Source organism: Melampsora larici-populina (genome assembly GCF_000204055.1).
Source record: "Melampsora larici-populina 98AG31 unplaced genomic scaffold MELLAscaffold_12, whole genome shotgun sequence".
NCBI classification, from domain to species: Eukaryota; Fungi; Basidiomycota; class Pucciniomycetes; order Pucciniales; family Melampsoraceae; genus Melampsora; species Melampsora laricis-populina.
The window spans coordinates 119,480-135,792 of NW_006768776.1; the positions used below are offsets into that span (position 1 = coordinate 119,480).

The window sequence follows — 16,313 nt, forward strand, 5'->3', positions numbered from 1 at the left end:
GGAAAGTATTTTTTCTGAGCCCAAGGACTGTTGTTCATTGCAGGGGATATTGAGGAAAGTGAACAATGGTGAACTAGGAACAATGCTAAATTGAATCTCAAGTGATGTTCTAATCAAGGGCCCAAAGTTTCAATTTGATCCATCTCATCACCAAAAGGTGGAGTTGCTTACGACCAAGAAAAACCAAACCACATGTAAGTCCCTTGATCCTTGGGCTCACCAACTCCACATATAGACAGATATAAAGGGAATAGATTGGATCTGGTTGAGTCAGTGAAATTCACACTCATAGGGGCCTCATTTAAGGCTATGGCCATCTGAGGACACCTCTGGTTTTTCTCTTGGTGTTCACTTTGTATTGTCTTATATTGGAGCTGATTTGGAGAGGATCTGTACTGCCAATTGGTCTACTTTGAATACATTCATTTATTGTTTGTTTGTCCATATTTTACACAATGAAAAGCCAACTAAAAAACTTTTGAATGATGTTCCTGAAGAACCAACTCTTATACCTCAAGGCTTTGTGAGTCCAATATCAAGTTTAATGATAAACTCAGTCAGCTTGAATTATTTGGAAAAAAAACTTGGTGGAAATGGACATTCTTACCTGCGGATTTCAAAAGCTTATGACTTTTGTAATATCTATCAGCACCTCTCAAAGCAGCATTCTTGGTGTTTTCAACTTGTTTTTCTGTACTCTTGATTCGAGACACATACTGCCGCAAAAATGGATCAAGAGATGCTTGTTTTTTGATGAATTTACTTCTAGCTACTGCATGCACAGTTTTCCCATCAATCGGTTTTCCTTTAGCTTTTAAATCCTCTTTCAATTGGTCTGCAATTTTGTTGATCTCCTTATCCTGCGTAGCTGTCTCAAACTTTCTCTCCAATGTCGCAACTAACTCTTGGTCGTATAAAACGTCATCTAATCGTTTTTCAGCATCAGACCATTGAGCATATCTTTGATATGCCTTTATATCATAGAATGCGGCCTTTTCCACATATTGTTTATCGGTAAGCTGAGTGAAGGCTTGTGGTTCGAGTGTATCAGCATTGCTTAGTTGATAAGCAGCCTGATAGGTACCGGCATACACTTGTTCATAAGCTGCTTTAGCTTTCTTCAGTTCCTGCAGTCCTTTCTCAACCTCAGGGTACAAGACTGCAATTTTGTTGATGAATGATTCGCGGATAGACATGGTCATATCGTTCTCTGATATTCCTTTGATGTTGGACTCTTTCATCTTCTGCTGTACTATATCCTGAATCATCTTTTTGGTCTCCTCGAATTTTTTGGCCGAAGCCTTCTTATTCAAGATCAATGAAGGGTCTATCACTTGGCTATAACCCAAAGAAGCCTTGTAAAAAGCCTTTTGTTCAGCCTGGGTGTATTTCTCTGAGGCCTTGTATAAATTTCTGGCCATACCTTCCACATCTTCATTCCTATCTGCTGCGTATCTGATAAGTCTATCAGGTGAAAGTTTTGCTACTTCTACTGGTTTGATATCTTCCATCTGCCCTCTGAACAGCATTATGTTTTGATTCTTGAAAGCTTCATCTAATTCAGGAACCAAGGGAGCTGCCTTTTCGGCCCTTGCAGTAGGAGTAAATCTGAGGAGATCTTCCCTTATTTCCTTTTCAGCCAAACCGCGAGTTTCCTCGAATTTGAAACTTGCGTGGGGAGCTTCTGCAAGACTGGGATCTGCTCCCCAAAACTTGCGCATGAATCCTCTTATTTTGGCAAACCAGGAGCCAATTTGGGGACGGAGGTAAAACATTGATGTTTGAAGACCTAGAAAGCCACAGAGTCGTGTGATTTGAGCTATAAGATCAGAGAAAGGAGGGACTTTATTGAGAGCTTCATTACCATCTGGTTTTGTAGACAAGAAGTCGTGGGCTACTTGGAGATCTTTAGAGCCTGTTTGAAGTGTGTTGGGGGTATGCGGTACACGACCTTTTCTCATGCTGCCTGCTATCTCTACAGCGCCAGAGCCACTTTTTGAAGGGCCCAAATCCACGGAGGGTCGCAGGTCTACAAATTATCAAGGTCGTAAAATTTATGTAAGCTATACCATTGCATCATACAGGCATATTTCACAGAAACTTCATTACCATCTGGTTTTGGAAGCGATGGACCGTGAGCTACTTTGACATCTAAAGAGCCTGTTGAAACTTTCCAGCGCGAATCACACGGAAGATAAGCCAATAATCAAAAACAGGTGGATTGAAAAAAATGTTCTACACACTCTTGTTTGCATTCCCAGCAGTTCCAACACCTTTAACATATTCAAGATCCTGCATATACTTGCCCGCTCCCATTGCGGGGCGTCCTATAACAAAGACTTTCAAATTGACAATGACCCATACAAGGATTATCCATTTGATATGTGAATACGGTGGGTTTCTCATCGTGCATGGGTTGATACTAATGATTTGTTCCACAAGTCCTTTACTTCCAAGAGGTACGGGTTACTAGAATTGTGATCTTGAAAGCCGGCGGGTGTATATACTTAGAGATAAGCGGAAAAGAACGATAATAATGATTGTATCTGGCCAGGGAATGAGAGAGATTGGAAGTGTGAGAAGGCAGAAGTAGAAAGAATTAAAGGCTCGGGCAAATGGTACAAAATTCTACAAGACTGACAAATCAAGAACAATATTTTTTGAAAAGAAGGATTGGAAGAAAATGTAAGGACGTGATCTAAGCCAAAGCTAGTATTCAGTTGCTAATTGATTGGTGAAAAAAGTGATTGCCAAAAAAAGTGATTGACAAGATAAGTTTAAAAAATAGAAAAATCTTAGCAATCAAGGAACTTGTTCCAGAGCTTAACACAACATGCGATGAGAAAGGCTGTGATCTTGTAGTTGAGGCGGAAGTCAAGCGGAAGGACTGGCTCGTCGACATCGATGAAACTCATTTTTCCTTCATAATTGCCACAAGCCAGACAGAGGATCAAACACTTGATTGCCATCAATGATACTTATGAGACCAGTATGATTGGTGTGATGTTCCGATGAAACACTGAGTCACCCTTAATGATACTCATGGGACTAAGTATATGTAGGCAGCTCAGTGCGATAGTCAGTGAATCAAACTTCTGACCAACTCATCTTGAACTGTTCAAAGTCCTTTCAAGACCCCAGGAACACGTCTTTGATTGAAGCGATTTAACACAGTTCAACAAGTTCATTTTCAACACCAGGGGTGCAAGTTCAACCTTTGACAAGATTCAGAATTATATATAGAATCTCATGTCTGCGGGGTACATAATTCGGGCTGATGTAAAGTTTGTACTTGGCATCTGATAAAAATCTATTGGGAGCTGTTGTTCGCAGAGATTCGCACATTACGCGTAGCTACAACATGACATTCTTTGTAAAACAGGTTCGCTAAGACTATCAACTTCGGGCTCGAAAATCACCGTCTTGCTCAATACTTATAAGGAATTCTTTCAAGTGATTATAACTTCGTGATAATAGATTTTAAATAGAGGTCATAATGATTCTACGAAATCAAATCAGGATAGATTCATAAAGTGTCCATTCAAAGTATAAGTATGAAATAAATCAAAAAGTGAAATAAATCTTGAGAAAATCGAAAATTGAAGAACCCGAAAAGAAGTTAAACATCAAGTAGGATTGGTTTGAACCAAATGATCATCAGTAAGTTTATAAGCAGGTAAAGGATCTTGATTGCCATTTTTTTCATGATCATTAAGTAAAGAAGCAGAAGTAGAAGTCGAACCGGTCCTTTTGATCTCAGTCGTAGGACTAGAAGAACTAGGTCTAGAATAATTAGATAAAGGTTTAATAGTCGAAACAGGTGAAGAATTACCACTTGTATTGATAAATTGATTCAAACATTCGATTTCTAAATCTTCTTTCGCTTCATTCGGTTTTGATGGGTTTGGTCGGGTTGGTAATTTCGGTGGTGGAAATGATGGTGGTAATCTAATTGGTTCATTTTGATTTTTCAATTCACCTGTTATCAAGAATGGTACTTCAATCTCATATGGTGTCTTGGTGGTTGTGGTTGTGGTTGTAATTGGATTTAAATCTTTGTTTGTTTGTTTGGGTTGGGTTGAAGTGGGACTTGATTCATCTGAAGTTTGAAGTAACTTTTCTAATTCCAATCTATGAGTCTCTCCAAATAATCTATCAACAAAAAATGATGTAATCGCAGAATTTTATTAGCTTTGTTCTTGATTTTTGGTTTAGTGTGATCCATGAAAATCAAACATACCTTGTATCACGACCTCCTTTATTCTCGACGGGGGCCAATAAATTATTACTAGAAGGTGTTGTTGTTGTTGGAGACGGCTGAACTGGTGAGATAGGAATTTGATCAAGTTTAGGTAATTCGATCAAAGGAGCTCTATAAGTCACTAAACTCTCAGCCACAGCACCTCTAATCCAAGCTGTTCTTTCTTGACCATCATAAGTAGAATCAGTGTTCGTGGTTTCTTGAATTTCATTCAATAATAAATCACCATAACCACCCAAGATTGAAAACTTTTCACCTAATTCTCTCATTGCTTTAAATTGAATCGAATAAGTTGATTTCAATTTAATCCTTTTGATTTCTGATAATGATTTTTCTAATTTTGAAAGTTCTTGATCTGTCGCACTTAATTCTTGATTTAATACTTTGATTCTTTCTTGTACTTCTGGTTTTGGTTTAACATCTTGTTTATATTTATTGATTTGATTTTCTAAAGATTTCTTTCTATCACGCTAAATGTAATGGATCATTATGTTTGCACATCAGAATAAGAATGTAAAACATTTTCGTCAAGAAAGTTAAGCATTTATCACTCACACTTTTGGTTAACTCATTCTAGAAAGGTGTTTTTTAAGATGTATCAGTAAATCAAAATCTTATTTTTTGTGTTCGCAAATAATAGAAACAGATTGTAAAGAACAAGTTAAATTGACATACCTCAAAATTTCTAACCTCCTTCAATTCAATCCTAGATTTCTCAATCATCTTACTATAATCTAAAAACAAATCACCAGTTTTATAGATCAAGAAAGCTAGGCGATCACCTACATCAACTAAATCTAAATCATCACTAGATCCAGATTGATCTTGAGCCCAAGTGAACATAGATTGAGATGTACGATGTGATTGTCTTCCAATAGAATCGGTTTGTTGTACCAAAGTTTTTGTAGAATTGATCAATCTTTGAAGTTTGATAGTATAAGGTCTGCTTGCAAAGAAAAATCAATCATCAATTACTTTCATTATAAAATTGAAGTCTCTTCAATGAAAGATTACTGACGATTGTCTTGGATCATAATTGGTTTGAACTTGTCGTAAGTTTGTTAAAGTCGCCTTTTCGGTTATAGTATCAGTTAATGAACTAAAATAATTACTAAATAAGTTTCTTTTTGATTGAGGTGGTGAACTTGTATTAGATGGAGCTGAATTGCTTTCAACTTGATTAGAATTTGATAATGCAGATTGCAATTGATGAAAGACCATCTTGAATTATTTTAAAAGAAATTGTTAAAAAGAAATGAGGATACAATTCCGTTTCGATTTGTGTTGGAAAAACTTTTAAGAAAATTCTACAAGTCAATTTGTTTTTTTGAGTGTGTCTACATAGAATTCAATTTCCACATTGACATTCTTACATTGACATTCTTCTTAAGGAAGTGCTTTGGTATTTAGAAATTGTTTTGATTGAGTTTGCTAATTGTTTCGGTAAGCTTCGCTTGAAGTATATTAAAATGTTCCAAATCTGATTAGAAAAACAAACGAGACTTTCAAACATCAATTCAATGACCTCGCCTCGACCCTCACATCAATGCACGACTCGTTTGAATCATGAAAGGAAAAAAAGGAAAGTCACAAGCTGGATTTGATTGACTCTGATTTGTAGCTCCGACTGCTTTACATTTGCGTTGGTGAAGATGCCTGACTTGCACTCTCAAGGTGTCTTTTTGGAATCGTTGAATCTCTCTAGAATATGATCATACTTTCGTGCGAATACGACTTACATTGATAAAGATCGACTTTCGATGCAATTCATACATCATCAATGCTGTTGTCTCCTTCAGGAGTTTCAGAATGATTGCAACACCCTCCCATCCGATTGTGTTTCTTCTACTTTGAAGTTGATAGGATAATCGAAAGGTTTTATATCCTTCACCGTACAGTATCTAACTGGGGTTTATTACGAAAAAAAGCCTCACTCTTGTGAAACTCACTAGGATAAATCCTACACATCAATTTTGGCTTGCGTAGACCTACGATGTAAGATTCAGCTATAATGGTCATCTCAAGTGGTCCGAGGATGAAATAAATCAATTTGTCAGAATGTTCAGGCTTTGAGCCCACAGGAAAACCACATCAAGAAGTCAATTTGACTTTGTGGCTGATTTCCTAAAGCTCCATTCTCAACTGACGGATGATATAATCATAAACTCTAAGCTTCCAAGTAGGTTTTAAGAGAATTGATGAAAAAGAGAATTGCAGTCAATTGATCAATATCTAAAAAAGGCCTACTTATTGAATTTTTACAACACGCGAATGAGTCGAGACTGGATTTAATTCTCTAATCCATTCTCGTGCCTCCAAACTTTTGCATCTTGATAATATTTAGATACATCAACTCCATGGTAAGGATGACTATTTCGGTTCCAAGATCAAAACCAATTCAAAAAGATAGATCAAATTCACCGTCATTGAACATCAAATCAGTCAGTATATCATATTCTACACGAGTTATTGAAATTTGATTGTGACTCAACTTTACAAAGTTAAACCAAGGAATTGTCGAGAATTTCATATGAGCGAATTGTGAGTTATGATGAGCAGTAGATTGAATCCATGGTTGAAGTGTTGATTCTCCCCAAATCGGTTTACCTAATTTCGATCCAAAAATCAAGAAAATCAATAACCTGATATCTAAATCTTATTGATCAGATTTACCTGCTCTAGCCAATTTAGTGAATTCAGCTTCTTGTAATTCTTGTTCACGTTCATTCTCAGTCCATCCCAAAAATCGATCTACAAAATCAACCAAAAACACATCAATTTCTTATCTCCATATCATTCAAGATAAAATTCAGTTTCTGGTAAAAACTTACTACATGATTTCTGATAAGCCATTAAAAATCCACCACAAAATCCAATCCAAGTACCAATTCCATAAAATCTTGGTTGAGTTTTAACACTCTTAACTGGAATTCGATCACTCATATCTAAAAGCGAGATACGAAACATTGTTTTCAATAATTTGATATAAGCATCATCAAATTTAATAAAACTTACCCCAAGCATATAAAAGACCAGGAACCATAGCAGTGAGACCAGCCCAAGTAGCTAGATCAGAACCACGTAAATACCCCATCACTCTTTTGAAGTGAGGATCGGTATCAAGTACAGGATAAGCATGTCTTGGTACATATTCGGTTGTAGAAACGGTAGTTGATGCCATCGTTTCTTTCCAATTCGAATGCTGATTGTTGATTATAATCGATCGGAACGTTAAGGATTGCGAAGTCCAGATGCTCTGGTTCACAAGTTTTGGATGTCAAATTTCAACTCCTGTTACAGGTGAGTCACATGATCTGATTTTTCAATACAGACAAATCGCTACACCGTGTGAAAGGTCAAATCCAAAATATGTAACAGTCTGTTTTACAGTTCTCAGCTGATTTTGTTCGCAATGACACGTCTCTTAAATTCTCATCTGAACTTCTCCAGTCAAATTCAAACTTGTGCATAGTTAAGGGTGACTTCAAAAGCTCCTCAAAGATAAATGAAGATCAGATTGAAGAAAAGTACAGCATCTGCACAAAGAGACATTATTGATTCAACCTTCTACTCCCCGCCTTATGATTGATCAGACCAGAATTTTGAAAAAAGATCTCTAAATCAAGATCACAACTTATTTCTATTGTAGTAGGTATGCCATTGAAATCTGTTACCCAACATCACAATCCTATAGAGCGCTATCACCGCTCCATCCATAGACGGCAAAGTAAATATACAATCTCAACAGATCCCCTTTTCCACCACAATCTCTAAATTTGACCGTTCCCGGTACGATTTGATGCCTGTATATACGTGGATTCAATAGCTGAGTATGAACACAACTTGAATCAATGATCAGTTTCTTGGGATGGTGGATGAAGTTGATGATTATTTGTTTAATTATCTTTCATAACTTTTATCTTGAAATTCGAATTGGTTTTAATATTTAATTTCTTCAAGAGGTTCAGCTCGAACAAGAGACCAATCAATCTTTCGATCTAAATCAACATCAAGTTCTCCGATCACTGAACTACAAAATCATGAATGAAAAACAGACATAAGTCAATACCAAGATGATTTTTTGTTATACCAAAACTTTCCAATAAAACTCAAAGATTCTTACATATGATCACCTCTCACTACGTAAAGTCCTAAGGGAACTTCTTCCATAGGTTCATCAGCAGAATAGACTCTTTCTATAGATTCAGATAAGATGATATTGGTAGTTTGATCGAATCCTTTCAAATCTCCCTACACAAAATAATCACACCAAAAGAACCAAATGATCAGTACGAAAGTCTGATGAAAAAAAATCCATAAATTTACTTACTGTGATGGTCCTTCCATCCTGTGTGATGACCAGGACGCGCTTATCCTAGGACGATTCATCAAACAAACAAAAAGAGAATCAATTAATCAAACATTAACTCAGTTTACTAAATTCATTAAATCGATTTCCTCGGTGTCATCTTTTTTCGAGACACACACCTTGGTGTTTACATTATTTTCGTAAAAAGGTGATCTAAGAACTGGTTCAAGAACATACCAAATATTCAGCGAGCTTAGAACTCTGATTTTTATGAAAAACAACATCATCATGATTATTAGTTAGGGTAAAGCATAATTTAAGGATGAAGGTTCTAGGATAAGGACTTTACCATCTCTTCGATGTCTCGCTTTTGGAGGAGGACTAAGCTCGATGTCGATGTCGATTCACCTGAATTTGGCTGGATTCAGAGGAATATGGATGATAAGCGATTCCAATAAGACAAAACACAGAAAGTGATGCAGAGGGAAGATTGATTGACCGCGGCCAGGTAGCAGCTACATGTCAGATCAGTAACACCTCATTGGGTAGATGACAGAGACGTGAAAGATCAGCTCAGAGGGCTGTCACACTCTGTGTCAGGTAGTAAAACCTGCTCTCATGAGCTCCTGGTGGTGGCTGCTCTCGGTTCTCAAATCTCACGATGTTTCTCAATGGATGGCGTGGTCAAGTCTTGCAGTATCAGTCATCTTGTGCTCAATATTGTTATTAGCACGTTTGATCCAAGCAATTCGTTCTACTCACTTTAAAAGAAGACCTTCAACACCAACCTCAAAAAGCTCAACCCGATCTACAACATGTCGAACTTATATCCTTCTTGGCAGTGGTAAGTGAGACTTTGCATCAATTGGAATCCTTCTTCTTTGAAATCGAAACTGATCTGGTTCTTTTTTATGGTCAGGTGGCCATACTGGGGAAATGATGAGATTACTTTCAGAATTACCATTTGATCGATATACTCCTAGACTTTATATCATCTCATCAGGTGATAAACTTAGTAAAACCAAAGCACTTGAATTAGAAGCAAACAAATCTAAAGGAGATGTGAGCACTTTTATATCCTCTATACGATATCTGACACCTTCAACTTACAACAAGCAAGTTCTTTCTCTTTAAATATCTTTAGTTTTCATTCTTGGAAATTCCTCGAGCTAGAAGAGTTCATCAATCGTTTTTCACAACTCCTTGGTCCACCGTGGTGTCTTTAATATACTGTCTTTGGTATATTACACTTTCAAGACCTTATCCTGATCTCGTTCTACTTAATGGTCCAGGCTCGTCCGTACCGATCGCATTGGCTGCCTTCTTACCGCGTGTTAGTTAATTTCAATTCATCTGTATCTCCCAACATGAAAAAAGCCAATAAACTGATTCATTTGTCTTACATGCCTTGTAGATATTACATCTCAGAGCTTCTCCTCGATTGATATACGTTGAATCTTTAGCTCGAGTTCAAAGATTGAGTTTATCTGGTACTATTCTATTACCATTCATGGATGTATTTATTGTTCAGTGGGATAGGCTTGCTTTACATGTTAAAAACAACAAAAGTTATCAGTTTCTAAGTCAATTAGGATTAGTAGCTCAAATCACTTCGCAAGGTTGGATGGTATGACGCGGGTATGAATTGATCTTCCGAGTGTTCTCACCATATTAATTTGGAATCTACGGTGTCACTATAATTGGTAGCATTAGTTCAATTGGTCTTTAGGAAAATGTAGTATCATGTTTTCACTTGAATGATTGAATTGAAATTGCAAAAATTCATACATACAATACTTTATATTTGTTGCATGGAAGGAGGGTATTCGTTTAGGCTTCCAGCTCGAAAAAAGGTTGAAATCTCAGAACTGAAAGGAGACGAAAGATTGAACATATTTGGAGAACTCAAGTCTTTATTACAGCAACACAACATAACACAAATAGAAACAAACAATTAAAGCAAGAAACTATGAGCATAAAATGTTTTTGTACGTTTATATTAACCAGCCGATATCTGATGTACCTTACAAGAAAAGGTAGGTAGCTATATCATCCTGTAGTCAGTTATGTCAACGAGGTCGTTTGTCGTGGTGATCTTGTATTTGTTATAAGCTTTAGAGATCTTCGATGGGTAAATTGCATAATGAGAGAAAGATTTGATGGTCGTTATATAGAGAGATGAAAAATGAAAAATGAAACAAAATCGGGCACAACCAATTATAAAAAAACAAGAACTTATAGAACAGACAACATATGACCTTCATATCACTCTAGAGAACATATAGATGCTTTGAACAACATATCAAATAATAACATATATCACCTCTGCTCCATCAAACCCATTCAGAAGCTTCTTGTGGTGCCGACTGGTTGGCTTTTTTGCCTTGTCTATCCATAGAACTATTGCTCTGAACTTTCTCATTATGACTACAAGTTACAGCTTTTGGTTCTTCTTCTACTTCTATTTCTAAATCAACTGAGCGTTTTTTTACCGGTCTTTCAGGATCAGGTTGAAAGAATAGTGCAGGTGATTTAGAACCTATATCTGTATCTTGACCTTCGTTCAATTTCCAGTATCTGAATCTCTTCATGATCGTGTAAACTATGACGGCCACTACTGAACCTAGAGATGGACCAAGCCTGTGGATGGTTTTGAAAATTGAAATTCAGCAGTGAGGTCAGTATTTTATTTAGGTATGAAAACGTGTGATAGAACAATCGAGATGAGTTCAAACTAACCAGTATACCCTTATTTAGAAATTTGTGAAAATGGTATACGATATGAAGGACATGGATTATCAGTGATTCAAATCGGCGAGTCTTTATTTGATTGTGAGAGTTAAACAAGAAAGTCTAGAACAAACCAATGATCAGATGAAAACCCAGTGATGACAGCAGGTCCAAAAGCTCTTGCAGTATTCATAGCAGCACCAGTATAAATAACGGCCTAATCAAGAAAAGCAAAGAGAATCAGACCCAGATACAGTCCAAGCATATCCAAACTCAAAAGGACATAGAGTTACTCACAAACATATGCCCGGCAAAGAGAGCAATACCTATTCCAACAGGCGCAAGAAAAGTAGCTCTATGTTTCTCAACGGCTAAAAACAGTACAGACAAAACCAATCCACAAGTCGTAAAACATTCGATAAACAATCCTTGTCCTAAACTAGTTCCGGCTCCGAGAGCTGGAGTAACAGCTAATTGACCGGGTAGAAGACCTGCTAGAACAGCACAGGCGACTATGTAACGAGATGGAAGTATGTTAGTAAGAGAAGTCAAAGAATGTAGAGGGAAAAGGTGCGCACCGATGGCACCTGTCAATTGTGCAATTGCGTAAAGTACAAAACGGGTAGGAGTAATCACACCAATTAACATAAGAGCCAACGAGACATTGCTGTTATAAAGAATATTTCGTAAGGAAGCCTTCTCAATGAACTCGAGCGCTTTCTCTCAATAAATTTTTATCATCCAAACTTACGGATTGAATGCAGCTCCAGTTGCTCTATAGAAGATCCAAGCTGAGAAAAGTAAGCTTAATCCCATTGAAACCGAGATATAAGTTAATTGCTGATGTTAATCGTGTTAAAAGTCAGTCAAGTTTTCTAGATACATAGAGAAATCTTAGAGAGCACTAACCTCAATAGATGCAACGGTGTTGATAGCTACAGATCCAGATGAACCAGCACTGGCGGTGTTTTTTGTCGCCGCTTCCGCGAGAGTATACTGGTTAGAAGTAGCAGCTGCCTGGGAGAAAAATCATGAATCATGCAAGAAGTAGCCAATGTAAAACATATTGCTTTCGAATTTACGTGTAGAAGATCATCAAAGTGTATCAGGATGTTGGAGAAAAACTTACTTGAATTCCGCCTAATCCGACTAACAAAAAAAGGAACGTTCCAAAGAATTCACCAGATGCAGAGATGATATCATTCCTAAAAAAAGATTAACATACATAAAATGATTCAGAAGGATATCATAAAGTAGGACGTAGTTTAACAAATAAAAGGTTCGCACTCTATATCATCAAATATCTGTGATGGTCTCCAGTCTAATAATGGCCAATCTAATTGAGTTTGAGTCTTGGTTTTCATTCTGAATTGGAATTGGAATGGATATGCGTTGTTGAAGGAACGTAAGAAAAAAACTTGATATAGTAACAAGTATGAAAGTTGAGATGAGACAACTTCATTAACAACTAAGGAAAACCAAAGTTGAACTTCGTTCTGGAACACTTGTCGTTTGGTTTTCGGGATTATATCTTGTATAGTCAAAAAATATCTATGTTAGAATGAATTCACCTTTTGAAGAGTTCATCTTTCATTAACGGTAATCCTCGGTTTTTGCCCGGGCCATGAGATACTATAAAGCTTCGTTTATCAAAGCACACTAAAGTGTGAAGGAAGATATCGTTCTTGACAAGGTCTTACCGCTCGATCCAAACATCAAGGATTGATATGTACACCACTCGACAGTTGCAGCTTGACAAATGTTAGGCTGGTTTGACGCCTTGGAAAGACTCGTTAATTCATTCTCAGTGCGCTCGACACGGCTAATCGTCAACTTTTTGGTGAGCAGGCGTCTGTTTTGACGAGCCGCAGTACGAGATTGTGAACAAAAGTTTAAAAGATTTTGATTGATTGAGAATTGTTGAGAATTCTCGAGGGCTGTTCCCGGGAGAAACCTCACCGGAAGATCTAGTATTTCTACTTCCCCATTTGATCAAATGGTTTTGGTCAAACATTGGGAAAATCAATTTTGCATTACTTTTTAAATAAAAATTCACGCACATCTGGTGCTCATCTGAGAAGTTTGCACGGTAAATTTCAATGAGCCTGTGCAACAAGGAATGAAGTATGCGATATTGTTTTGTAGATGGATTTGATGGCTATGTACAATGTTTTGTTTTGAGGATTGATTTTCCCTTTCTCAAATAAGCAAAGACGAAGAGGAATGTGAATGGATGTACATAATCCAAAACCCAAACTGATATCTCTCGAGTCTCAGACCATGTCGTCACTTCCAGCAATTTTTCGAGCGGTCAAGTTTTGACTTTCCCTCTGATCACTAACCCCTTCAGGGGAGTTCCTTACACTTGCACCTCCATGTTTTTCTTGTTGTAAGGTTTGACTGATGCTAGGGATAACTCTCACAGAAGGCCCTCGCTTTTCTGAAGCCCCAGAGTGCTGTGAACGGTCGGGTTCATGTTGGAAAAGAGTTGGAGATTTACTTGATTCATCTGTATCTTGTCCTTCGGTCAATTTCCAATACTTGAATCGTTTCATGATCGCATAGATTGCTACAGCCAAGAACGATCCTAAAGATGGTCCAACCCTGTGTGACCAATGTATCAGTTTTGTTTTCGAAAGAAATAGGGAAAAAGCGGGGACATACCAATATACCCTGCATATCGGCGCATAGGGAAAATAAGTTGTCAGCACAATCCTGTCTAATTCGGAACAAGATGATACAGTCAAACCAGAAAAGCTTGTCACAAATTCCCCGCCAAATTGCTCGAGTTTTGCGGGCAAAATCGGTCAAGCTTTTCCGATTTGACCGTATCTTGATGCAAGAAGTGAAGGTCTCTCACCAGTGATCTGAACTAAATCCTGTGATCACTGCGGGCCCGAACGCTCTTGCTGTGGTTTTCACAGAGATTAACGATAAAAATGATTGATCAGTGGAGTACATAGAACAGCACGTTATCAATAAGTTACCTGTGTTCATAGAAGCTCCTGTGTATACAGTGGCCTGAAAGAGAGAAAAAAACATCAGTAACGCAAGCCAAACAAAGATATAAATGTACACTGATTACTCACAAACAAATGCCCAGCAAACAGAGTTATCCCTATGCCGACTGGTGCCAAGAAAGTAGCACGATGTTTCTCAACGGCTAAAAACAAGACTGATAAGATCAGTGCACATGTTGCAAAGCACTCGATAAAGACTCCTTGAGCAAGGTTTGTACCGGCTCCTAATGCTGGTGTCACAGCTAAAGGACCTGGAAGGAGTCCGGCCAAAAGTGCACAGGCAACTATTGGAGAAGAGTTTTCAGATATAGTAAGAGAGGGTTGATGAAAACTGTGGGGATGTATGCGACTCGAACGAACCGATTGCTCCGACAAATTGAGCGAATACGTATAGGATGAAGCGGGTTGGACTGACAACCCCGATCAATAATAGTGCAAATGATACATTTCTTCGGACAGCAAGGGTTTAATGTGAGTTTCGACTCATAAATGATGGAGACGATCAATGGATGGCTGACGGGTTGAATGCTGCTCCCGTTGCACGATAGAAAATCCAAGCAGAGAAAAGTAAACCTAATCCCATCGAAGCGGAGATGTAGGTCAGTTGCTATTAACAAAATCAAAATTATAAAAAGTCAGTGTCTTCTTTTCAACAGAGGGAGCTGAGCCCTTTTGAGCGTAACTAACTTCCAAAGATGCAACCGTGTTGATAGCACTGGCTCCAGTTGAACCATCACTAGCTGTTCTGTTCGTCTCTGCTTGGGCGAGCGTAAATTGATTGGAAGTAGCAGCTGCCTGAAGGTGGAGATATAAATCGTTAAAGCTTTAGCCAAATTCAATACCTTTCACCTTCGCATCTACATCGAGGGAATACTCAATGGGTAGTATATTTCTAATGACTTACTTGAATCCCACCTAATCCAACTAACAGAAAGATGCATGTCCCGAAAAACTCGCCAGTCGCAGAGACTAAGTCATTCCTATGAAGAAGAGTGACATATATAACTTCATTAATTCAGAAAGATTTCTTGAAGACCAGAAAGTGGAAGTTTCGCACTTTATATCGTCAAATGCTTGCGACGGCCTCCATTTCAATAGGGGCCAGTCTAATTGAGGCTTACTCTTCATCTTGAGTTAAATGGATGTTTGAATGAATGAATGCACTTAAGAATAGACTTGATTAACGAATGGATATCAGAAAAACTATCAATGAAAGTGATTACGAAGTATTGTGAATTAAGTTACACTCGATCAGTGCTTTGGATAACTCTTCTATTGCCTTCGGAATTAAATAAAAGATTAATGGAGTTGAGGAAAATCAGATTGTGCGTAATTGACACTACGGTGCTCCTCGGTGTTGTTGTGTCCACATCATAGACCCAAAGCCCTTATCCAGAAACAGAAAGAGCTGTTGATGATTGTATTATAGCGGAAATGATATAAGGCAAAGGTCAGGACTAGCTATTGGTAAAATTTGACACCAATCTGATTTAAGATCAATGGTGACACCTCAAGCTAGCAAGAGGCAATGGGACCAAGAAGTGCACAAATTCGTCATACACATCAAGACAAATGGATGATATTTTGCCTACCGATACACATAATTCTGTGTTCCTTAAATGGAAAGCAACTGCATCCTACGTCTAGACAAATCGATCTAGGGAAGGGCCTATCATACTGAGGAAGCACGACCCTCTGTTGAAGTGAACGAGCTTAACTTTTTTATTCACACAACCTCAACACAAATATGTACAAAAATCCATTGGCGTCGCTCAAGTCAACCTGGTCTCGGATCGCGAGGCGAGGACATCTCGCATGCAGATCCCGAGCTATTCGTGGTCCCGATTACTTCGAATGAGCCCCGAGGCATCCGAGTCCCGGACTGTGTCGGATCAAGATCGCCGTCGCTCGCGACTGGAAGTTGAACTTTGTGAAGTTAATAAAATCTCCGATTGTGACAATTTACAAAACATGCGTCTGGTCAAGAGTTCGA

The 16,313-nt window shown here is 37.9% G+C and overlaps 7 protein-coding genes across 7 annotated transcripts; 1 reads left to right on the forward strand and 6 right to left on the reverse strand.

Moving 5' to 3' along the window:
* Positions 1–448: 448 nt before the first annotated feature.
* On the reverse strand, positions 449–2,406 carry MELLADRAFT_124206 (uncharacterized protein; the record flags this gene model as incomplete). The annotated part of the gene is made up of 4 exons (XM_007408539.1): positions 449–519; positions 608–2,029; positions 2,110–2,160; positions 2,244–2,406. 4 exons carry the CDS (start codon positions 2,404–2,406, stop codon positions 449–451), a joined length of 1,707 nt encoding a protein of 568 aa, XP_007408601.1.
* A 761-nt stretch (positions 2,407–3,167) lies between these two features.
* Positions 3,168–5,599, reverse strand: MELLADRAFT_116032 (uncharacterized protein; the record flags this gene model as incomplete). The annotated part of the gene is made up of 5 exons (XM_007408538.1): positions 3,168–4,152; positions 4,241–4,731; positions 4,817–4,834; positions 4,937–5,204; positions 5,280–5,599. The coding sequence occupies 5 exons, from the start codon at positions 5,480–5,482 to the stop codon at positions 3,627–3,629; spliced, it is 1,506 nt and encodes a 501-aa protein (XP_007408600.1).
* A 950-nt stretch (positions 5,600–6,549) lies between these two features.
* Positions 6,550–7,442, reverse strand: MELLADRAFT_35039 (uncharacterized protein; the record flags this gene model as incomplete). The annotated part of the gene is made up of 5 exons (XM_007408537.1): positions 6,550–6,631; positions 6,754–6,868; positions 6,935–7,012; positions 7,093–7,178; positions 7,273–7,442. The coding sequence occupies 5 exons, from the start codon at positions 7,440–7,442 to the stop codon at positions 6,550–6,552; spliced, it is 531 nt and encodes a 176-aa protein (XP_007408599.1).
* Positions 7,443–8,200: 758 nt separating this feature from the next.
* On the reverse strand, positions 8,201–8,860 carry MELLADRAFT_105058 (uncharacterized protein; the record flags this gene model as incomplete). The annotated part of the gene is made up of 4 exons (XM_007408536.1): positions 8,201–8,291; positions 8,385–8,512; positions 8,592–8,636; positions 8,750–8,860. The coding sequence occupies 4 exons, from the start codon at positions 8,858–8,860 to the stop codon at positions 8,201–8,203; spliced, it is 375 nt and encodes a 124-aa protein (XP_007408598.1).
* Positions 8,861–9,275: 415 nt separating this feature from the next.
* On the forward strand, positions 9,276–10,113 carry MELLADRAFT_29359 (family 1 glycosyltransferase; the record flags this gene model as incomplete). Its single annotated transcript, XM_007408268.1, has 4 exons — positions 9,276–9,414; positions 9,490–9,632; positions 9,715–9,903; positions 9,985–10,113. Coding segments are annotated over 4 exons (600 nt in total), but the record flags the coding sequence as incomplete, so codon positions are not given.
* Positions 10,114–10,468: 355 nt separating this feature from the next.
* Positions 10,469–12,842, reverse strand: MELLADRAFT_71469 (uncharacterized protein; the record flags this gene model as incomplete). Its single annotated transcript, XM_007408535.1, has 9 exons — positions 10,469–11,210; positions 11,310–11,318; positions 11,435–11,517; positions 11,598–11,812; positions 11,879–11,967; positions 12,052–12,140; positions 12,210–12,317; positions 12,430–12,505; positions 12,588–12,842. The coding sequence occupies 9 exons, from the start codon at positions 12,662–12,664 to the stop codon at positions 10,904–10,906; spliced, it is 1,053 nt and encodes a 350-aa protein (XP_007408597.1).
* A 522-nt stretch (positions 12,843–13,364) lies between these two features.
* On the reverse strand, positions 13,365–15,518 carry MELLADRAFT_42897 (uncharacterized protein; the record flags this gene model as incomplete). Its single annotated transcript, XM_007408534.1, has 10 exons — positions 13,365–13,904; positions 13,965–13,973; positions 14,161–14,209; positions 14,288–14,321; positions 14,390–14,604; positions 14,681–14,769; positions 14,839–14,927; positions 15,008–15,115; positions 15,225–15,300; positions 15,378–15,518. 10 exons carry the CDS (start codon positions 15,446–15,448, stop codon positions 13,574–13,576), a joined length of 1,071 nt encoding a protein of 356 aa, XP_007408596.1.
* Between the last annotated feature and the right edge of the window lie 795 nt (positions 15,519–16,313).